Source organism: Sminthopsis crassicaudata, chromosome 4, assembly GCF_048593235.1.
Source record: "Sminthopsis crassicaudata isolate SCR6 chromosome 4, ASM4859323v1, whole genome shotgun sequence".
Taxonomy (NCBI): Eukaryota; Metazoa; Chordata; class Mammalia; order Dasyuromorphia; family Dasyuridae; genus Sminthopsis; species Sminthopsis crassicaudata.
Window position 1 is genome coordinate 378385416 of NC_133620.1, and position 24936 is coordinate 378410351.

The window sequence follows — 24936 nt, forward strand, 5'->3', positions numbered from 1 at the left end:
AAGTGAATCAGTTTCAGTTTGGAAAGAGAAGATGGAAGAGGACAACACTAATTCAGGTTAGGGGCAGCTAGGTAACTCGGTATATAGACCACTAGCCCTGAAGTCTAAAGGACCTGAGTTCAAATTTGACTTCAGACACCTAACACTTCCTAGCTGTGTGACCCTGTGCAAGTCACTTAACCCCAATTGCCTCAGCAAAAAAAAAAAAAAACAAAAAAACAAAAAAACTACTAATTCAGGTTGCTGAATTAGGGGGGGAGAGAGAAATCAGCAGTCTTCTTAATGTCATATTTCTACTTTGCTACTCTCAAGAGTTCAGAGAGTTTTCCTTTAGATAAAATCAAGGATATTCTTGTTTGAGCTGAATTGCCTCATTCCCAATGGGAGAGCTCCTTCATTCTATTTTGTTTGGTATATATCTTCCTGTATTTCTGTTCTCTGATATCTGATTTGCTATGATTTGAATGAATTGATTTCTTTGCCATTTGTGATGTGTGTTCAATGTGGAACTAGTGTTAGTTGGGAAAGAAGTCAAGATTTAGATATTGAACTTAATCTCCCTTTCCCCTCAAAATGGAAGTGATCAAAAGTTAATTGGACCAAATCATATCTCCTAGACAATCAATATTTAGGGAAGTATATAATTATACCTCTAGATTGATACTTCTTCTCTCTGAAGAGAACAGAGTGGTGCTCTCCAGCTCCCAAATCCAATTTTACTTCCTGGATATAATGAAAGTCTCCCTTGGAAAAGGATGGTGATAGAGAAGAATGTAGAAATGTCTATCCTACCTCCCTTTGAGTCATGCAGAGCCAACCCTCCTTGTCACATGGGAGATGTTCCATACATGTGGGGTCCACTACATTCCTTACAAGTATTACCAAAATAATTTTAAAGCAAGTTCACGGATCCCAGGTCAAGAACTCATGTACTAGATCATTGTCAAGTATACCATACAACTTTAGGTACAATCCATCTCATGAAAACAGAGCATATAACAAGGCTATTGGGGATATATTATAAACTGAAGAGGAGAGAGGATTCTGTGAATATTGTCAAAAAGAGATCCTGATAGAGCCATACCTGCCCCTCCAAAACCTCCAACAACTCTTGAGTTTGACAGATAGAGTCAAAGCCCAGTCCTCAGCATCCCCAAAGGTGATTTGTAGCATTTGTAAATTTCCAATTTGTAAAGGTGGTTATTCACAATTAAACTTTTAACAATTGGCTTCTCTTGGGTGAATCTGAGCCAGGTCAGGTATGCCACAGAATATATGGAGAATATATTTCCTCCAAGAGGAGGAAATGAGAAGGAGCTGAATACTAAATATAGAGAATGAATAGAGATCAGAGAGGGAATGTCAAGTTTAGTATAACCAAACATGGAAACTGCATTAAGCAGAGTAATGTGATGAATGAAAAATCTGAGACAGAGTTTCTGGATAATTAACAACCTTTTAATTAGGCTAGTTGGCAACCAATAAATTGTTTGTCCATGGTTGTCTCTAGGTAACCAAAGATAAACTGGTAGAAACACTGAATGCCTTGAATACATTTGTGAAAGGGAATGCTCCTGACAAGTGAAAATTTCTCCTTATTGATGGGCAGTTGATGAGAAGGCAGACTAAAAGTCTTCAGCTCCTCTTATTGAGAATATGGCTTGATCTTAAGACTCAGCCACTTCCCATCACCTTGGATAAGAGAATCCATTTTCATCTAGAGCATCCGGGCTGGTTTCTCCTTAAGATATGAGTATCTTTATTAACTGGGCAAACATCTAATTGAAGGGCATCAGGACAGGGGTTCATCTCCCTGGAATAAGAACTTGCCCAGACTGGATCTGTTTATATCCTAAACAGAAGTCAGTTTTCTTAATTGGATAGGGTCCCATATAATTTTTTTTTGAGAAAAAAGAAATGCTTTTATTCTGATGTCTCCCATGCCCATTCATGTCGCTAATTCTGGTTTGTTTGTCTCTATGTTTCCACTTTGATTTGCAGTATAAATTCAAGTTCTGTCTCCCATTCTATGGTTTCTTTTTTTTTAATTTTTTTATTAATTTTTATAATTATAATATTTTCTTTGGCAGTACATATTCATAGATAATTTTGTTTTTTACAACATTATCCCTTGTACTCCCTTCTGTTCCAAATTTTTCCCCTCCTTCCCTTCACCCGCTCCCCTAGATGGCAGGCATTCCCATACATATTAAATATCTTATAGTATATCCTAGATACAATATATATGTGCAGAACTGAATTTTGTTGTTGATGTTGTTGCAAAGGAAGGATTGTATTCGGAAGCTAAAAATAATCTGGGAAGAAAAACAAAACAAAGCAAAACAAAACAGTGCTCACAGTTTATACTCATTTCCCAGTGTTCCTTTTCTGGATGTAGCTGATTCTATCCATCATTGATCAATTGGAATTGGATTAGCTCTTCTCTATGTTGAAGATATCCACTTCCATCAGAATACATCCTCATATAGTATCATTGTTGAAGGGTATAATGATCTTCTGGTTCTATTCATTTCACTCAGCATCAGTTGATGTAAGTCTCTCCAAGCCTCTCTGTATTCCTCCTGCTGGTCATTTCTTACAGAACAATAATATTCCATAACCTTCATATACCATAATTTACCCAACCATTCTCCAATTGATGGACATCCATTCATCTTCCAGTTTCTAGCTACTATAAAAAAGGCTGCCACAAACATTTTGGCACATACAGGTCCCTTTCCCTTCTTTAGTAGGGTCCCCTATAAAATTAAAGAACATGTATCTTAAGGACTAAAACAATTTTATCAACCAGTCCTGTCTTTCAGAGACTAACTTTTTAGAGGGCCTGGGCCTTAAATGAAGAAATAAAGAAGAAAAGCCTGGATCCTAATTTAATAATTTGGTTTTTAATATATTAGTAAAATAATTTCTCTCAGGAACCTGATATAAGAAAGGTAGAATCATAAATCTAGAAAAAGAATCTCAAAATGGAAGGAACCTTTAAAATGATCTAGTAAAATTTCTTTCACTTTATATTTAAAACTTTATTGAGGTTTTTTGTTTTTACATTGCAAACATAGAGTATCTCACTTCCTGAAATGTCTCTTGCAACAATGTGAAACAGTTAAGTAAAACGAATAATACAGTGACCATCTGAAAATGCACAGCATCTCCTATATTGTACCTCCCTGCCCCATGCTTCTCTCTCTATATATATTTTTTTTCTTCATGTCCATTAAAATATAAAAAAAAGAAAGACAAATTCTTTGTAATAAATATACAGTCAAATGATTTGCCTATAGTCCTACACTGTCACTCACATGAACCTAGGAACACTGACTTCAGTTAGTACTTTCCATCATAAACATTGACTCCTACTTCTGAGCCACCTTGTGGAGAGTCATTGAATACCCGATTGAGGAACTTGGTTTATTTGTTTTTTAATCTCTAGAGGAACAGGGATTTTCTCACGGTTTTTGTACAGGGAAGTGACAAATTCAGACCCATGCTTTAAGATTATACTAGTAGAGAATGGATCGGAGAAAGCAAAGGTTAGAGGCAAGAATACAAATTAGGAGATTATTGTCATGGTTCAAACAAGAGTGAACAAAAGCCATGGTAGTGGGAGAAAGAAAGGAATTTGAGAGATAATATAGCTAAAAAAATCAACACGACCACTGATTAGATTTTGGAGGACAGGTTTGCAAGTGAAGAGTCAAGATTGACTGTAAAATTACTAATCTGAGAAAGAAGATGATAGTACCCAAGAGAAACAGAAAAGTTTGGAGTAAGGAAAGATTTAGCATGGGGAAATAATGAATTTTGTTTTAGATATGTTGAATTTGAATGTTAATTCAATATTCAGATGGATATGTCCAGCAGTCATTTAACAGTTCCTGGGGCTTAGGAAAGCAGTTAAGGCTGGATATATAGATTTGGGAATCATGTGTATAAAATTGATCATTGAATTGGTGGAAACCGATGAGATCACTAATTCCTAGGAATATTCAAGTTTTTCCAACTCAAGCCAGATTTTGTCCATAAATAGTCACCTTTTGTCCATAAATGGTCACCTCTTCAAAAAGGAAACCAACAAGTAAATAGAGGAAGAATGTGATAGAATGCTCTTCATTTGGTTTGGGCTTCCTAACCTAGGTCCACGGACTCTCAAGAGGTCCATGAATAGGTTTCATGGGTTCATGAGCTACGAACATTACAAGATTATTTCAATGTAATTAGTTTCTATTGTAACCTTACATGTTTTTCATACATTTAAAAACATCAGTCTAAGGAGGAATCAATAAGGTTCACCAGACTTCAAAGGGGATCCATGACACATATTAACAAGTTAATAATCCCTAGGATAAAGCAAGCTCCTTTGATGTAAGATTATATTTTCTTTATATTCTTGCCCTTTTGTTTTCTAGATGTCTGCAAAACTTTTAAATCATTTTATATTTCCTATAAGGCAGTTCTTACATCTCACCTTGTATTGTAATTTATTAAGCAGCTATGTATGATGAAACTATGAATTCCTGAGTGTTGAAAAAAAGTCCCATGTCTTATCTTCTACACAGTTTTAAGTTCCTGGAATAGCCAAATTTTATTGATTTTAGTATCTCCCTCATCAGGCCCACACAGTACCTTTATAATTATAGGTGCTGTATCAAATTTATATGAATGAAAACAAACAAACATGTATTTTTGCCTGAATGAAGCACTTAAAAGGAAAAACACTGGCTCTAATCTGACCAAGGCTAAACTTTCCTCAGGTTTCAGCTGAGAAAAGGGTCAGAGTTAGCCTGGGCATTTGACAGCAGTGAGGGAAAGAAGATGTAAGATAAATACTTTTCTGAGTTCAGACAGTTTGTCACAGGAGCTGCTGAAGAACAGACTGTGTTTACAATGTGGATGCTAAACAGCACAATAGACAGCACTGGGCCTGAAGTTAAAAATTCAATCTGGCCTTAGGCACTTATTAGCTATATGACCCTGACCAAGTCACAACCTCAGATTCCCCATCTGTAAAATACGATTGTGAGAGCACCTGTCTCCCACAGTTGTGGATCATATGAGATAAATATTTATAAAATGCTTAGCACAGTGCCTAGCACATTGTTTTTATTAATCAGTAATGTCTGAATCCCTTTGGGATGCTAATTGATTAAAATAATGCAGCATATTAGCCAATAAACACTGTTGATATGCAAATCAATTAGCTGACTAATTTGGACATTAATAACAAATCTTATTCAGTTCTAACATAATGACTGTAATATAGGTTTAAGAGAGACATCTATCAAGTATTAAGTATAAAATAAATTTCATTCTCTATCAAATTTCAATGCTGTTTTTATGCCAGCTTCCCTTCAAAGAATGATCCACATAAATAATCTTAAATAGAGATATAAAGAAGACCATTTTAATTATTTCACAAACTTTAACCTGATTTCAAAATAGCTGTTTGTTCACTCTGCTCCCATTTTCCTAAGCTCTCCTTGGACTTCTCATTTTCTATATCCCCAATTTTACCTCCCCTCTCTCTGACCTCAGATAGGTAATGAAAGTTTCTCTAGGTTTTTATCTTCTGCTTATTGAATTAACCACTTTCCCTCTGGCTCTGGCTCTGAGATACAAGATACAAATAAAGCAAGCATAAGAGACTATTCCTGATCAAGAAGAATTTACACTTATTATGACTTAGACACATGAATTTAGTAGGCAGTTCATAGCAGGCCACCACTAAGTATTAAAGTGTGGTGGAGAGTACAAGTACTATAAAAATTACGTAGAAACAGAGCAATATAGATTGATCTAAAATATTAGAGCCAAAGGAAAGAAAAGGTAAGAGAAATAATTATAGGTTTGTCAGAGCTGTAAAACATCTTGAAATTCAACTAATCCAACTCTTTCATTTTGGATTTGAAAAGGGCAGTGACTTGTCCAATTATAGTGCAAGGCAATAAGGGAGACTGGGCTTGACTCAATTTGAATCTTTTTTTTTTTCATGCTTTAGTGCTCTTTCCACATTACCAAGAGACCAGAGAATGCTTCACAGAAGAAAAATGAGACTTGAAACAGGAAAAGAATTTTGAAAGGGGAAGAAACTTAGGAAACCGAGAAGCAAAGTAGGAACCAAAACAGCACAAACAGAACTGGATCTTGATGTTGACCTGCCAGGGGTCATGATTCCTCTTTAAGAGAAGAGGAGGAGCATTGTTTCTTATCTACCATACCCTTCTAGGCCAAGGAACATGCCTTGCCTCTTCCCTTGTGCAGCTTATCCTACTCCCCAGGCTCCAAGCTATCATGTCTTTCTCCAAGGCAGAATGGTCTTTTCTCTCTGCTACACTCTTAGCCCCAGTATCTGTTGACAAAATTAATCAAATCCCCCACCCATGAGCTTCTACAGCAGACCTAGCCCTTTCCTAGTCTCTATACCTTTCTTTCTATTTCACCCTCAAAGAACCTTTCTCTCTGTGGGATGAAAAGTTTGCTGGATTGAGTGCAATTTCCCAACTTCAAATCCAGTCTCTCAAAGCATGAGTGCCTGAACAAAGCGTTTAACACCTCTATGGATTTGTTGAGGTTCAGAAGGGATTTGCAGGCTTGAAACTATCTCCGAGTCAAAGAGCAAAGTTTATTGTAATTGTAACACCAATTGAAACAAGCTAAATTCCAAAAGGATTTAGCAAAGAACCAAGAGCAAGAAGATAATTTTATAGTTAAAAAGAAAGATCAAGTGCCTCGTATCACTAATATGCTTATTTTATGGCTTAGAGATAGAATTAAGGAATAGTCTTAGAGGTAGAATTGGAGAGTGGTTTGGTATACACTTCATTATTATCTCAGAAACTTTGTTATTACTGACCAACGGATTGTTATCTAAAAGCCAGCACTGTTTGTAAAACTGGGCACTCCCATGGCCTGGTGGCCTCAGGATCATTATCCCATCCTCACCTCAAGCAGTCCAGACCCAAATTCATTTGGAACAAAGGGACAGAGGTCTCATCTTCTGAAGCTGTTTCAGGCTGACAAGAAGTGTAGATCTGGTCCTGCCCAGTGGGATCCAGACTGAGAGGGGAGACAAGTGACTTGTAGGGGTGTCAGCAGCATCCAGTAATAGTGTCAGAATCAGGTCTAGGGTAATCTTAGGTGGACCGAGTAGTTGAAATTTCATGGCTTGGAGCCTGGAAGAAACAATCACAAGTAGATTAGAAATGCAGGGGCCAAAATGAGAAGAAAAAAAAAAGATTAAAGGTGAAATTAGTATGGGGATTACTAAGGACAGTAACCAGGAACCCCATCCAGAGGAAGACTTGGGGGACTAGACAAGGCTATCATGAATGTCTTTCATCCAGACAGTTTTTCCTAGGATAAATACCAAAGAACATTTCCCCAAAATCCCTGTTTTTTTCTCCTCAAAGGAATAAGGTTAATGGATAGAATAGTGACATTATACACAGGGAAAGGCGAGCTCAGGTGGCCTAGGGTACAAGCATAATGTTAAAAAGGCATTAAGGTAGAGAGAATGATATGCAGAGTGAAGATAATAATTTATTTATTTACTTACTTTTTGCTGAGGCAATTGGGATTAAGTCCCCTTCAGAAGGGACCCCAAAGGTTTTGAGGTCACAGACTAGTGTTGTGAGGTATCTCAAAAGAATTTGTAGGCTTAATTCTTTTGAGACACCTCACGATACCAGTCTGGGACTTTTGAGGTCCTTCCTTTCAACCTCAACATTTGGTGGTCCATACAGAGTCTCCCCTGGCTTGATTCCCTCTTTGTCAAGGTAAGACTCTCATTTTTTTCTCCCACAATCCTATAGTGGGACGATCCAAGCCACTGGGAGAAGACTTATCTGGGTAATCATGAGCTCCATGATCATCAAATTTTCCTGGATGCCCAGACTGGGAAATTCTTGCAGTCTTCAACAAAGTTCCTCTGGGACGCCAGAGGAGAGGGAAACACTATAGGATAGTTTTGGGCAAATTTTTATAGCTTTTTGACAAAGATGAAACAATCTTCTTTCATGTCATTCTGTGTGTGTCTCCATCTCTGTGTAGAATGTCTGTGGCATGTTTGTTCTGCCAGCCTAGATTTTATTATTCTCAAAAGTTGTGAAAGCCAAACATCTTTAACAAATTCTCAAAATTTTGAAAGCAACGATCAAGAAGTTTGGCAATTAGTCATTTTAAAATTGCAAAAAATTCCTGAAACATCTCAGTTGTGGGGATTGCTAACAAGATCAATATAGCCCAAGTCTCTCTATTTGCTACCTCTTCTCATCTTAGAACTGTAGGAAATTCAAATTCTGTTGCACCTGCAGAGGAAGCAAAATCATGGGGACCTCACACAATCTTGTCCAAATACCCCCAACTTAGCTTAGAGGAATGGGGATGAAGTTGAGGGTCAGGCTCCATGATCAGCATTACCTGAGCCCTGGCACCAGACATCCCAGCTTTCAGCAGATTCTGTCCAGGAACTGCCTGAGAAGAATTCGGGTACCCCTGGCAGCACCCAGAAAGCCAGTCAGCCTTTGCATTCTCTGTCTCAATTTGGATATATATTAGCTATAAAATTTATGGCAAACTATTTTATCTCTGCCCAGTTTTCTAATTTGTCAAGAGAAATAATAAATGTTGTGAAGTTCTTAGCATAAAACATGGTATATAAATGTTAACTGCTTTGTTGGATATAATTGTTTTAAAACATGCTATATGAATGTTAACTGTATTATTGGGTATAATTGTTTCATATTTGATAACTTCATGGTTTTTTTTTTAATGTGACTGTGAAAAATGCTGAAAATTGGGTTTCCACAGTGTTGCAAGCTCTAAGGTAGTGTGGGATAGTAGTCACCACTGACCAAGAGGTTTTCAGAATGTGAGAGGTTAAGAAGGTTAGGATTCACAGAACATTTAAGTGATCAATAGAAGCCTTGAGCAAAAAAGGGGGATGGGGGTGGCTAGGAAGGCACAGGTGGATTCAGCCAATCAGAAAGAGTTGTGGTTTTGAGAAAATCAGAACCTTAAAATAATAGCCCATCCAGCCCAAACTAATTGGGGTTAATAACAGGACTTAACTAAATCACTATTGCACCTGATTAGTAGGTTAATTAAATATTAAACAATATACCCATAGGAAGAGTTTTCTACCATTTTTGAACTTGTAATATATGAGAAGGGGGTAGAATATGTTTTATACATATTAAGGGGAAACATGTACTGGGCATATCAGAAATATTGTAATCCAGAAGAAATGGACCAATCGATTCTCAAAAGGGAGGGGTTGGGTCACACAAGCAAATATAAAGGTTCTCCCACTTCTGTACTTAGCCCTTCCTCTTCCCAAAGAGGAATAGGGCTCGATTCTGGCTGGAAGTATTAAGACAATTCCTTAAGATTCTTCTTTAAATAACTTTCCTTGATATCTGATTTTCAATGTCAAGAGTGTTTTTTGTTTTGGTTTGGGTTTTTTCCTAAGGCAATTGGGGTTAAGTGACTTGCCCAGGGTCACACAGCCAGGAAGTGTTAAGTGTCTGAGGTCAAACTTGAACCCAGGTCCTCCTGACTTCAGGGCTGGTGCTCTATCCAATTTGCCACCTAACTGCCCCAAGAGTGTTATTTCTAACATGACCAACAGATAAATGATTTCTAAGCAACTTTAAGGAAAAGCCCACTAAAGGGATCTATTTGCACTGATAGTGTTAACAGAAGATATTTACAACTTTTAAGAAAACAGAAAAGCAGTTTGCCACTATTTTAAAACTTTAGTTATCTAGAGTCGGACTTCTGAGGGCCCTATCGGTAAAAACTGGCACCTTAGCCTTCTTCCTGACTCAAAAAAGAAATGATTTGTGTGAATTGGAACATAATCAAATACCAATTCAGTTTGTGTAGGCTCATTAACTAAAGTTAAGTCGTTTTTAAAATTTGTTCTACCTCAGTCTTAAGAATTGTCTTGTTTTCTCCCTAAAACAAAAGGGAAACTTATTTAAGGGAATAGAAACTACAGCTAAAACTATTTGGCTATTACTTAGGAAAATTCTAAAATTGTTGACTAAGTTTACTTGGAATTATTGTCATCATGTTAAGCCTTATCATACTTTACCTCCAAGTATGAGGTGTGAACTCCTTTCTCCCTTCACAGAGTGGGGGAGGTATCAAACAGCACAGCCCACGAAAGCACTAAAAATAGTCAGGCTGGGCACCTTAACAAACTTAACTTCTTCCCTGAGGACTCTGTCAACACCCCTCAATTTGTAAACTTGCCAGCTTTTTTTGAAATCATCAGGGTAAGTATCTTCAGCCCTGAGAAATAAGCTTGTTTAGGATTTATAGCTTCTAATAGCCTACCTCTCAGACCTGTGGAAGAGGAAGGAATTTATGACCAGAGGAGAACTAGAGATCATTATTGATCACAAAATAGAAGATTTTGATTACATCAAACTAAAAGTTTCTGTACAAACAATATTAATGCAAACAAGATTAGAAGGGAAGTAACAAATTGGGAAAATATTTTTAAAGTTAAAGGTTCTGACAAAGGTTTCATCTCCAAAATATACAGAGAATTGACTTTAATTTATAAGAAATCAAGCCATTCTCCAATTGATAAATGGTCAAAGGATATGAACAGACAATTCTCAGATGATAAAATTGAAACTATTTCCACTCATATGAAAGAGTGTTCCAAATCACTATTGATCAGAGAAATGCAAATTAAGACAACACCTGTCAGATTGGCTAAGATGACAGGAAAAAAATAATGATGAATGTTGGAGGGGCTGTGGGAAAACTGGGACACTAATACATTGCTGGTGGAGTTGTGAAAGAATCCAGCCATTCTAGAGAGCAATCTGGAACTATGCCCAAAAAGTTATCAAACTGTGCATACCCTTTGATCCAGCATTGCTGTTATTGGGCTTATATCCCAAAGAAATACTAAAGAGCGGAAAGGGACCTGTATGTGCCAAAATGTTTGTGGCAGCTCTTTTTGTTGTAGCTAGAAACTGGAAGATGAATGGATGTCCATCAATTGGAGAATGGTTGGGTGAATTATGGTATATGAGTGTTATGGAATATTATTGCTCTGTAAGAAATGACCAGCAGGAGGAATACAGAGAGGCTTGGAGAGACATCAACTGATGCTGAGTGAAATGAACAGAACCAGAAGATCGCTGTACACTTCAATGTTGTATGAAGATGTATTCTGATGGAAGTGGAAATCTTCAACATAAAGAAGACCCAACTCACTTCCAGTTGATCAATGATGGACAGAAATAACTACACCCAGAGAAGGAACACTGGGAAGTGATTGTAAATTGTTAGCACTACTGTCTATCTACCCAGGTTACTTTTACCTTCGGAATCTAATACTTAACGTGCAAAAAGAAAATGGTATTTACACACATATATTGTATCTAGGTTATATTGTAACACATGTAAAATGTATGGGATTGCCTGTCATGGGGGGAGGGAGTAGAGGGAGGGAGGGGAAAATTTGGAAAAATAAATACAAGGGATAATATTATAAAAAAATTACTCATGCATATATACTGTGAAAAAATATATAAATAAAAAAGGATTTATAGCTTCTAAACAAGGAATACATTTACTAAGAACTTATAAGCCAACATAATGATTGATCCTTTGCACTAGCATATATTTAAAACATGTTAAACAAAATGTCTTATGGGTTTAAATCCTGCTAAACTTTTAAAATCTATCTAGCCCTGAGCTTTGATTGGTAGAATTTGCTATTAGAGATAAAATCACTGGGGGCTATAACTGATTCTTTTGAGTTTTGAATTTAATTACCTGATCATTAAGTCAGTAGCCCACCCTTCAAGGGAAAAGGGAGCACCTTTTAACTTGCTCTAATTATGAAAGACTTAGGGAAGTTATCCAAGGAGATGAGGAGAATCCTGCTCTCTTTCAGGGGTACCTTGTAGAGGCTCTTTAAAAATAACACTAATCTGGACCCCACTTCTTCAGAGGGGACCACTGTCCTCAGCATGCGTTTTTATTAATCAATCTACCCCAGATATTCAGATGATGCTGCAGAAGTTAGCCTTGGGACCTCAAACTTCCCAAACTCAGCTGTTAGAAACAAACTTTGGAGTCTTTAGTAATAGGGACCAAAACAGCTGCAGAACAGAAGACCACAAGGCCAGAACAAGAAACAACATCATTAACTCCTTCCTCCTAGTCTTGCAGTGGCAATGCTGCAGATGTAGAATATTTGCTGTTCTAAATCCTACCTCTTGACACCTCTGGCTTCTTTCAATGTTCAATTCAAATGCTACCTTCTGCAGTTAACCTTCATATCTATTACAAAGGAAACCAATTGTATTCAAACACAGTTACCAATATATTTTCTCAATAATATTTTATTTTTCCAAATACATGTAAAGTTTCCAAGATTCATTTTTGTAAGATTTTGTGTTCCAATTTTTTTCTCCTTCCCTCTCTTCCTGCCCCCTTCTCCAAGACAGCAAGCAATCTGATATAGGTTAAACATATGCAATTCTTTTACATATTTCCATATGTTTCATTTTATCAGCTCTCACCAATGTTGTTGTGTTACAGCCCTTAAAGAATTAATATAGATGACTGACTAGCGAGCAGTGGAAAAGTGCATGGTAGATTTGATTATGCTGCAACTTAGAATAAGAAACTTTATAAAAAAAATTAGAGCAAAAAATGTCAACAACAAGAAGTTTATTTTTGAAAAGGAACATGGGTTAGGCCTGTGGACAAGGGGATAATAGGATGATAACTTTGTGTTCCATTTGTATCCTTGTGATGTGAGATCCAGGAAGTCTTTCAGCATGTAAGATGGGGCCCCTGATATTAGATTAAAGTGTCACACAAAATAGGCAGGCAAAAATGAATGGTGATCCACGTCACTGGAGAGTCTGTCCACACTGATAAGGTTGTAAACTATTGGAATATTTGTGCAGTCTTTGCACTCTTTTCATCATGTGATTGATGTGAATAGAGAGCTTTGTAAACCTGCAAGACCTATAAAAATATGAGCTGTTTTTATTACCAAATCTCCTAGATCTCAAAATGCTTCAACAATATGTTCATTTCAGATAGTAGCTGTCATTACTAAGAATAAAGCTGGAAAATCTCCAGCTCTTTGCTAGACAGTCGGTTGAATTTCTGGACCTGAGGAAGAAACAATGACATTAATTCAGTACCTACCATTAGACCTATGATCTGACCATATCCAAGCCACCACACTCCTGCACTCCTTGCCTGGTGATACAAAACCCACCATACAGGACCTAAGATTTGAATTTTCATATCAAGTCTTCCAACATCCAGACTCCAGTCTTTGGGAAAGTAAATCAATTCATCTTTGGACCTCTTAATCTCTCTCTTTCCTAGCTACACTTTCTATCTCCCCAGAATATTCCCCAATCTTCCCAGTCACCATTCCCTTTATGTTTTGTTTTCCCCATTAGAATTTAAGGTCTTTGAGGGCAGGGCTGACACACTCTCCATCTCTAGTCTCCCGTTTCTGTCTCTTTCATTCTTTCCTTTTTGTCTAAATACACATACACCCACAAATATACAAATATGCACACATATATTTTTGTGTATATATAGTCTCTATATATGTGTATATAATCTATACATATACAGACATTTATATTATCATAAATAGATATATGTATATTTATCTCTATATACAGAGATAGAGAGGCATTTTGCATATGTAGAAATATAGACATATATATAGACATATAGATATATAGATAAAAGCCTATGTATATTTAGATATATTTATGCTTATATTTGCAAACCCTGTGTTGAACACAGTGTCTGGCATATCCTAAATGCTACATATTGGGATGGAGGTAATAGTACAATGCATGAAGTATTGGGCTTGGAGTCAAAAGGTCCAGAATTCAAATCCAGTCTCTGACACTTACTAGCTGTGTGAACCTGGGCAAGTCACTTCGCCCTGTTCCTCTCAATTTCCTCAACTATAAAAAGACCTGGAGAAAGAAATGGCAAACCACTGCAGTATCTTTACCAAGAAAACCCCAAACGGGGTCATGAAGAGTCAAATAGGAAGCTTTGGGTGTCTGATACCCAGGAAACAACTGTTTGCTGCTTCTGTATTTGGAAAGATAAGATCTTCTTCATAATCACACCTTGGTACCAATTAAGATCTCCATACTTGGGCAGAATTTCCCAATTCAAATAACAATCTGAATCAGTTTAGAAGTATAGCCCAAGGCAGAATTCTAAAAGTTCTAAAAAAGTTCTAATGTTCTGTAGTCTCTCAATTATAATCCTTCTCTTGGAGGAGGTTTCTTTTCTGTAAATCCTTTTCTCTGGGAGCAGGTTTCTTGGGAGGTTTCTGGAGCCTCCAGCCAGAGCGAAGGTAGATGTTAGAATTAAATCTTGACTCTGAATCTCCTAGAGGGTGGGAATCAGACTCTGCCTCCAAGAGTGTGGGAAGTCTTCTCCTTGACCTTCACCAGACTACGTGAGAGAAGGGAAAGGAGAACCAGTGCTGGAGATGTTCGATAAAAAAAGTGAATTGGAAGTGGGGAGGAAGAAAACAAAAAACCAAAAATATGTATTTGCCAAGCACTGCTCTAAAGCAGGTTTTTTTTTTTTGGGGGGGGGGAGGAGATTTTTTTTGTTGTTTTTTGTGAGGCAATTGAGGTGAAGTGACTTTTCCAGAGTCATATGGCTAATAAGTGTCTAAGGCTATATTTGAACTTAGGTTCTCCTGACTCCAAGGCCGGTGCTCTATCATCATGTATCATAATTACCCCATGGCACATTTTTGATTTGCAGTCCTGGTAGTACTAATGATAATGCCATGGGCCAGACAGTCTTGCCCAGCCTAAGTAGCTTCAATGTATGATATGATTTTATAAAAAATAGCCTGTGGTTAGGATTTGCAATCTTTAGCCATCAACAGGCTTTTTCAATAAGTCAGAGACCTTGACCTTGTTAGCATCATATTCTAATCCACTGGCAAGCCATCTGTTTTATTACATAAATATCTATGAAACCTCTTGGATGGTTAACCAAAAAGGCAAAATTAGTTTACTAGGCACATTTGAACAGGATCTTGCTCATCTGTGGCCCAGGAAGTTCTACCCTTTTGGAATTAAGTCATTAGGCTGTTATGGATTCAGGTGCCCTGATCCAAACCAGGTAACTGACCGGCCCTAAGGAAGCATTTATTTATGAAGCACATTGCTTCATAAATAAAACAACAAAAATATTTATTTGCCAAACACTGCTCTAAAGCAGTTTTTTGGGGGGAGGGGATTATATTGGGGTCTCCTTCTGAACCTCAACATAATCACTGAGAAGAGGCTTGATGGATATGAAAAGCCAGTATATTCAGAAGGCAATTTTTTAACTTACCTCTTGATAGATAGATAGATCTGGGTGAGATGAGTTGGAATTTACTCGAGTAGGAAAAGGTTGCTGAAAATTCAGAGAGGGAGAGAAGTCAGTTCAAAGTTGAGAGATGCAATTGTAACTGTCACATTAAACTTGGAGTCAACCAGAGGGTGAAGATGGAGACTTTGAGAAGCATCAAGGGTCTCCTAATCAGTTCCCCCTAGCATCTATTCCCCAAAGTATAAACAATGCTGCTTTGTAATCTCTAGAGAGAGAGCAAAGAACACCCTATATAGCATCTTGTCTCTGGACATAGATCTGACTGTAGATAATGGTGAGAAAGGAAGTGGGTACCCTTCTTCCACTGACTTAACCCCAGGTTCTAGGGCTGCTAGTTGTGACTGGCTGCAGTCTTAGTAACATAGCTGGATCTTAATTCCCATCCCTTATCTCCATCTGACAGCAACACACATTTAGACTAGTCTTTTTGAATATATCTGGGACAATTGAATTACAGATGTCTGGAAGCAGATAATTAGCAGCATAGAGACCACCCAGCTTTGTCCAACATGAGGCAGATCTTATTGAGATTAATTACTCTTTCTGGAACAAAGCTATCCATGCCCAGGGTCTTTCCACCTGATTTTCTGAGGATTTGGGTTTGGGTTATTTATATTGATCTTTGAATCACCTTTGCCTACTCTGTTTTTCATGTTGTCCCTAGATTCTATTCCCTATCTAGACAGGCTGAACTACATTAAGTCTCCCTGGCTACTCACCGAGATCTTTTCTGTTTTCCTGCCTGTGCTGGACTAAATACTCCCTCTCTCTCTTTGTATTTTCTCTCCTACTTGGATCTCAGAATTCTGATTTGATCTTTCCTCTTTCTCCTAGAGGAGAAAACCCATCTCCTGTTTACCCTTCAATTCTAAACTATAATTATTTAGCAGATACACTTAAGACAGGCGAGGCCATATTCTGAATGTCCATAAATGGATATAGATATGCATGTTCATACAAATATAAACATGTAAATACTCATCCTGAAGGAGGAGATTTACATGGTTGGAGAATTGTACTGATGAATGCACTTATTTATCTTGACCAGCAAAGTTGGAAGCAGAAAGTTAGTGAAAGGAAAAAATTAAACCATTATAAATGAAAGGTACTGACAATGATGTGGAGAGATTATCACTGTCATACTCCAACTTAAGCAGATAAGAACCTTTTACCTTACATTGAATTATTATGCACCTGTCCCATGCAAGGAAGTGCAAGGAATTGTTGGGAAGAGGGAAGGGAACAAGTATTCATTAACCATTTACTATGTCTCAGGTATTGTGCTAAGTGCTTTTGTAAATATTATCTCACTTGATTGTTATAACAACCCTGGGAAGAAGGTGCTATTATGATTACTATTCCCATTTTACAGTTGAGGAAACTGAGGCAAACAACAGAGATTAAGTGACTGGTCCAAGATCACACATTTAGTAAGTGTCTGAGACCACACTTAAATTCAAGTATCTCTAATTTCAGGTCCAGTACTCTATTAATGGTCACCAGCTGCCTCTACAAAAATCGATAATTTGAGTTTATATAGCATCTACTATGTGCTACCCTACATCAATGGTGTCAAACTCAAATAAGCAATGAGGGACATGAAAAATAAGGATCTCTGCAGGCACATATTGACTTAGAAAACCACATATTACTATTGTCTAAAATCTATTAGAATTTTATTTATTTTGTTTAATATTTCCCAGTTACATTTTAATTTGGCTCTGCCTCACTTGTAAATATTGTCTGTCCTCTGCAGCTGCAGTGGAGTGTTTGATATTTCTGCCCTGGATCCAGCTTTCTTTATTTTTCCTTTAATCTCATTTTACAGATAATACTATTACACAGTATTACACAGCCTCCTCCTGCAGTCAAGAGTTTGGGTTAATATGCTCATATCTCTGTCTCCCCTTCATCTGCTTCTCTGTCCAGGATAATTAGATGAGGTTGATAGGGTTCATTCTTTATGAGTCCAAGTAGTTTATAGTTAGCCCTTTTTTATAAGAGCTTGCATCATTATGGTTATTTAAAGATTTATATATGTTATACTTTATATATGTTATCTCATTTGATCCAACAACAACTTTGTGAGACAGGTGTTATTCCACATTTTGCATGAGGAAACAGGACTAAAATAGGCGAATTAATTTTCTAGACAAACAGCTGGTAAGTATTTAAAACAAAATTTGAACTGAAATCTTCCTTATTTCCCTACCCAGTCTATTCATTAAATGAATAACCTACCTATTCTTTTAATGATTTTTTCAAACATACTTTATGAGAAGATGCTTGGAGTAGCAATGGAGTGATTCTCCTGATGTTTTAGCAAAACCATATCTACATATTAGCTAGCGGGGTTTCAGTTTTCAGCTACTTCTCCCTTTTCTTTCCTTTGAGATTTCTCATAAAATAAATTACCTTATATACTCCTTAATTCTTTGATCCTATGATCCCAGGTATTATATTTCATTATTAGTGATTTACTTCTATGTTTTATCCTAAAGGGAAAGAATTGTGTCTCTACATGTCTTTTCATAAGAGCTACAGTAACTATAATAAGGTCTTAAATGGTAAATTTGGTCTACCTGCTCCCTTATTTGACTAATCTGTAATAATGAACAGAGACAATTAGAGAATAGATTTAAAAACAGATATCCATGATACTGATGACAAATTATTTCAATTCATACTAAAGTAGAAATGGCTACATTAAACATTCCCTGATATCAGATTTGGGTAAAATGGTTATAGTGTGAGAGAGAAAAGGAGAAGCCAAGGATGACAAAAACTTCACCAACAAAAATCAGATCTTCTAATACTACTTTAGTATAAGCCCTACCACTTAGCCTAATAGCTTCCACTCTTTGAACTTTGATTTCCTCATCCACTGAATATCTCTGAAGATATTAACAGTTAGGAAATTCTATTCAATCACTATTGGAGAACAACTTTCTCATTCTTAAACCTTCACAAACTATCCTACTGTGAAATTTTTAAATCAAAAATTCATGTTTTTCTAGTGATTTGAGAAGTATGAACTACTTTCTTACAACAATCCTGCAAGATTAATAGTAGAAACACCTTCATTTTAAAGATGAGAAACAGAAAAGTTAAATAACATAACTAGTGTAAGTCAAGCAACTAGCATTACATCTGAGATTTGGACTAATTCTAAACTCTTGCTGCTACATTTCACTGTCTTAAAAAAATATAGCATATTAACACAGATGGAGTCAAGTAGACTTGAGACCCATTAAATTTTCCAAGATTATGTTCTTCCATTTGAGGTCTAATAATTTCTCATATATCATATTCAAGGGTGTTATGAGGTTCAAATGAGATAATAGATATAAAACATTTTACAAACCTTAAAGTGATATATAAATGGTAGTTATTATTGTTATTTATTATTATTATTATACTGTGGTCACCAGGTCTCATCTAGTAATGGCTTCATTCCATAAGTCTTCTATTACACTCCTAATAAGATCACTGCTATATTTATAGAGTAATATGGGGGCACATGCTAGTAAGTCAATTAGAACTAGCTTCAGCACATCCCTGACTCATAGACTTCAGTGGGACTTTCCTGAGTCACCTGAAAAGTTGGAAATGTACCTGTACTGGAAATTGGATTAGAGAATAGATGGTGTTTCCTTGTTCTGTTCCACAGTTATTCTGTACCTATATAAGAAAAGGAATAAGTAGAGCATCACACTCCTTGCATTTGCACAGGCTTTCAAATTCAATATCATACTCAGTTCTTCACTCACATGATGAAATTGTAGCCAAATATTGTCATATCCATCACTATAACATCTCTATAATCCTTTATTTCTACTACACTATCACTAACCTAGTTCAAGCTCTTATTACCTTCTTTTTGGATTCTTACAGGAACCTTTATAATAGCTTCCTAATTGATCTCTTTGTTTTAAATTTCTTTCCCATTCCAATTCATGCTTTGCACAATGATCAAAATGATTTTTCTAAAGCTTGAGTCAGGGGCTCCTTTTTATTCATTAAATATAAACTCTTCTGATAGGCATGTAAGTCCCTTTATAACCTCATGGCAACCTACTTTCCCTTCCTTATTACCTATTACTCCTTTCATGCACTCTTTGGCCTAGTCAAAGTAACTTTTTGCTCTTAATCACATATGACATTCTATTTTTCATTGCCATGCCTTTGTATCAATTGCCCTTCCTGCCTAGAATATACTGACTATATTCTCACTATTGCTTCTGGAATCTCTTATTTCTTTCAAGATGTATTTCAATGATCACTGTTGGTGTCATTTGAATGTGAGCTTCTTGAGGTTAGGGACCATGTTTTGTCTTTCTTTCTATCCCCAGAGCACAACAAAGTAGATACTTAATAAATGCTTTTTGACCAACTAAAGAGGATACCAAAAAAAGTTATAATGACAGTAACTTACTTTATTGAACTTTGAGGCTTACAAAGCCTTTCCTGATCTTTCTTGGCACCAGATATTGGTCTCTTCCTATTATTTCTCCAAAAATGTTTTATTTATTTTACATATACCTATATATGGCTGTCTTTTCTGCCCTGATAAAACACAAACTTCTTGAGGACAGAAATTGTATTACATTTATCTTTATACAGTGCCTGGCTTATTTATTTATTACTTGTCAAATCTCCAAGAATGCTCATCTCTCAGTCTTTTTTTATTAATTGATGTATGTTCTATTTGTGGTGGCTAAGAAATGGAAATCAAGAGAAATAGCTATAAAAGCTGTAGTGTATGATTGTGATGGAATATTGTTGTGCTATAAAAAATAACAAGCAGGATGATTTCCAAAAAACTTGAACTGCTGCAAATTGAAGTGAGTAGAACCAGAACAAAAACAACAGCAAAATTGTAAAATGAAGAATTGTGAATGATTTAGCTCTTCTCAGCAACACAATAATCCAAAACAATTCCAAAGGACTCACAATGAAGCATACTATCTGCCTCTAAAGAAAGAACTGGTATTGTCTGAATATAGATGGAATCACACTATTTTTGACTCTTTCACTCTTTTTTTTTTGAGTTTTCTTAGACAAAGTGACTAATATGGAAATGTTTCACATGATTAAAAAAGAATAGTAAATGAACTTATATGTTGTTTATGGAATTCATAATTATAAAAATGAGAGGCTAGCATGTGCCCCATGAATATAGAGATTTTGTCCTTTGAATGTTTCAAACTTTCTTATTTTTAGTGAAGGATATTAGAGTTGTCTATAACCTTGTACAATATGAATAATCAGAAGAATGAGCCCTAAAAAGCCTGGGAGCTGAAATCTGTGATATGACTTGCTGTTTGCCAAAAGCCATATCGCAAGGAACAAAGTCCCAAGCAACCTGTCTGGCCCATTCCAACAATGAGAAAAACAGACTCATCTGCCCATCAGCCATGCTATATTTACAAATTAGCATTAGTTTGGAAAAGAATTAAATAATTATTTAACAATAATAATAGTAATAAAATATTTATGTACATTTAAAAAATTCATTTGGTGGGTGTGCTGAATGCTATGTAGGAGTAGTATTAAGTTTGAGTCCACTCTCCATAGGAACAGAGATGGCTAGGAAAGAGCAGGCCCCAGTGATTTCTGTTCTTGTTGTGCCTTCAAAATAAATATCCCTTTCTAAAAGCTGATTGATGGCATTGAATAGAATTGGGTCACCAACCACCAATGGCTATGAGGGAAACCCACTGGAAAGGGAGCTTGAGTTAATAGCATTAGGCAAAGGTACTTTGACCCTTCAGAGATTTCCCTAAAATTGACTGTATGATGTAGCAGGTCTCACTCTGAAGAATGAATTCAGAGAATAACTACAACACTTACACTTTTGTTTAATTGGACAACTGGATTACCTTCCTGGACCACAATTTTCTCATCTATAAAATGATGAAGTTGGATTAAATGACTTTTGAGATTCTATTCAATTCTAAATCCTATATTCCATAGTTTCTGCCTCTGCCTCCCCTTCATTTTTTTCATATTTCCCTTGTCCTGCTATATTTCTTCCTTCCTCAATCCATAATCAAAACCTAAATTATCAGGTGGATACCTATAGAGGACATGGCTCATTCATGGCTCATGACTCATTCATTCCTACTACATTCAACTATATCCCATAGAATATCCTGGACACACACCCATTCCAGAAATACTTGGGATGACATACCTGACTTCTCCTGGGTTTATCACGACCAACTTTAGCATAAATCGTATTGTTCACATCTGTGGGAGAATAGAAAGAAAGAACAGAGACGCCTGAGTTGGAGTGGGGACTCCAGGAGTCATCCCTCCTTCTCCAAACTGCTGCTTCTTTGTAGGACTGCATTTCACTAATCCAAATGAATGAGTTTTTAGAAAGCTCTTCAGGGAAGGGAATCTTGCAGCTTCACCAAACAACTTCTCCTATTGCAAACAGTGGAGTATGGAGGAATTTCTACCAAGAATTACAGGCAAATTCTCAAGACATTAAGAATACCATCAGCCAAACTTATATGGCATTTAAGATCAACATAGTATTTTCTAACAACAATTCTATGAAGTAGATAAATACTGGAAAGCAGATAGAAACTGACAGTAGTTTCTCAGATTAGGGATAGATGTCCAGGAAATTATTATGTCTTCTTGTATGATATCATATCACAAAAGACTCAGAGCTAAAGTAGGATATATGTCTACAGGTTTGTGGGATATCAGGAGGAAATGGAATATACACTTCTTACCACTCCCAAACATTTCTCTCCAAGGCTTCTTGGAAACCTTGCTTGTGAGTGTCTATCAAGATGTAGTCCCTAGAACTATGGAGACTGAATGGATCACAACATGATATTTTCACCTTTGTAATTGTTGTTTGCTTGTTGAGTAATGAGTAAGATACTCATTTTTCCTCCCTTTGATCTGATTTTTCTTGTGCAGCATGATATATGTGGAAATATGTTTAGAAGAATTGCACGTTTGTCCAGGGGAGGGGTGGAGATGAGAAGAGAGGGAGAAAAATTTTGAATACAAAGTTTTGCAAGAGAGGATGTTGAAAACTATTGTTTCACTTTGCAAAATAAAAAACTATTACTATTTTTAAAAGAGAGAGTGATCTAGTCTCCACTAGAGCTATTGCCAATTTGAATATTTCTACTTGCCTGCTGCTGGTTTCCTCTTCCTCTTCTTCTTTCTTATCACACACAGGCAGACAAGGGTGCTGAGAATCAGTATGACCAGGGGAATAACAGAGAAACACAAAACCTGAAACAATACTGGGAAAGGCAGAAGAAACAAGGGTTGAGTTCTTATCCCTCCTACTTAACTCCCAACTCTTCTATCACATGTTAGAAAGACAGATTATCAGGCTTGGAGTTAGGAAGACCTGAATTCAAATCCAGACTCAGATATTTACTAGCTATATGATTCTGGAAAAGTCACTTAACTCTATTTGCCTTAGTTTTCTCTTCTATAAAATCAGCTGGAGAAGGAAATAGTAAATCACTCTGATATGTTTATCAAGAAAATTCTGAATGAGGTAATGAAGAGTAGGATATGACAGAACAACATGCAACTCCTATCTATCTATAGTCCCACCACCTCCATGAAGTTTCCCAGGTTCTCTAGCCTTTGATGATTTCTCTTTCATTAAATGCTATTTCAGGAAGTGTGGAGGCTTAGTAATCCTTAGGTACATATTATTGTGTATTCCTCACAGTTGTTTAGGTGTTTTATCTTTACTTCCAAATGGATTCTAAACTCCTTAATGGAAGATCACATCTTATTTTTTTTTCCACAGTCCCTAGAGTTCCTAATAAAGCACCATAATCATAGCAGTTAACTGTTTGGCTTCAGCAATGACTTACAGCCTTCCTTTTCTTTCAACCCATTCCATCATCCTCATTGATGCCAATATTTATGTGGATAATCTTTATAATATCCTGACCAAAAAAATTCAATTATTGCTTCAATTTCTGCTCTCACTTTTCTTAATTTTGCTCTTTATCTCCATTACCCCTGCTCCCTCAGTCCTTCCCTCTATTCTGGCAATATTTTCATATTTCATCACTGGCCACTGCATTATTCATTTCAATAGTGCATTACTGTTCTCTATCCTTGACTTTGTTTCCTCCTTGTTCTTGTAGTCACCTAATGATTTCCATCTCAGAAAAACTTCTTTCAATAACTCTGACTCCTGAGCTAATCAAAGTATAGAATTCAAGCTATCTTATTTCTTAATTCTTGCATAACATTGTTACTTCTCAAGCTAAAATCTAATTGTGTCTTTACCTTTACTTTTAAACCCCTAAAAAGAGCAGTCTGTTTCTCTATTTTCTCCCTCAAGAAATCAACAAGAATTAACTCCTCACTTGCAGTCTAGCTTCCATTTCCATCACTCCATTGAAATTATTTTTTCCAGTTACCAGTATTGATCATTAGAGAAATTCAATGGCCATTCTGTCTTTTCCACTGCTGAAAACCTTTTTTCTAAAAAAATTTCTGCCCTTGACTTCCATGATATCTTTCTGTTCTAGTTCTTCTGTATGTCTAAAGTTCCTTTTTAATCTTTTTTACTCTTTCACCTTTTACTTCTAGCCCCCTTGAGATTTCCAAAGCTCTATTCTCAGTCTTCTTCTCTCTCTATTTCTCCACTACTATGATTTAAATCACAATCATGAAGACAACTATGCATGTTAAGTCTTAATCTCCTCCCTGAACAACATTTCACTTTTCCAAGTCCCCATTTGACATCTCTGTTTGACTATACTGCTGAACCCAAATTCAACACATCCTAATTTGAATTCATAATTTATCCTCCATGAATCTTCCCTCTTGATCTAATATCTCCGCATTGATAAATAATACCAGTCACAAAGTCTCAAAAATTCAGAAACATCTATGTTTTCCTCTCACTAAGCAGTCAAAAGCAAATGCATGTGTGTCTGTGTATGTGTATACTTGTTAAAGCAATCATGCCATTAAATAGGTCTAATCATATCACTTCCCTGCTTGAGAATTTTTAGGAACTTTCTGTCACTGGTAAAGAATCAATTTTGATTTCTTTCTGCCACTCATCTTACCTCTAAATTAGAATCTGTCATGTCATAATTTGAAATGTTTCACTTGTGTTCTCATTTTTTGTCCTTCATTCTCAGAGTACAGTGACATCATGAGGGTAAATGTCTTGACTTTCATGTGAATTTGATATGAGTGGAGAATTATATTAGATCTTTTTGCACCTTCCATAGAACCTGAACACATGAAAGTTTTTCCAACAAATTTATATTGGATGAATTCAAAGCCCCAGATAAATGTTTCATATCATACTTCAGAAACTTGCAAATCATGGTAGAGCAATATGATCATTTCCCTGAGTTGTGTAATTTGGTAAATTTAGACATAAGCTGGTTCCCTTCAAGAACTTCCCATAAGAATAAATCAATGTTATTGTTCCTATGGTTAAAACTATATTTTTCCTTCATATAA

General features: G+C 36.3%; 1 protein-coding gene across 1 annotated transcript in view; it reads right to left on the reverse strand.

The window, feature by feature from the left end:
• Positions 1-12708: 12708 nt before the first annotated feature.
• LOC141539478 (natural killer cell receptor 2B4-like) overlaps positions 12709-24936 on the reverse strand; it is a 24164-nt gene continuing 11936 nt past the window's right edge. Inside the window, exons 4-8 of the mRNA XM_074262329.1 lie at positions 22611-22724; positions 21644-21699; positions 19063-19128; positions 15409-15471; positions 12709-13176 (exon numbers count right to left, since the gene is read on the reverse strand). Coding sequence (XP_074118430.1) covers positions 13117-13176; positions 15409-15471; positions 19063-19128; positions 21644-21699; positions 22611-22724 — 359 coding nt within the window. The 3' untranslated portion in view covers positions 12709-13116. The remainder of the gene's footprint in view (positions 13177-15408; positions 15472-19062; positions 19129-21643; positions 21700-22610; positions 22725-24936) is intronic.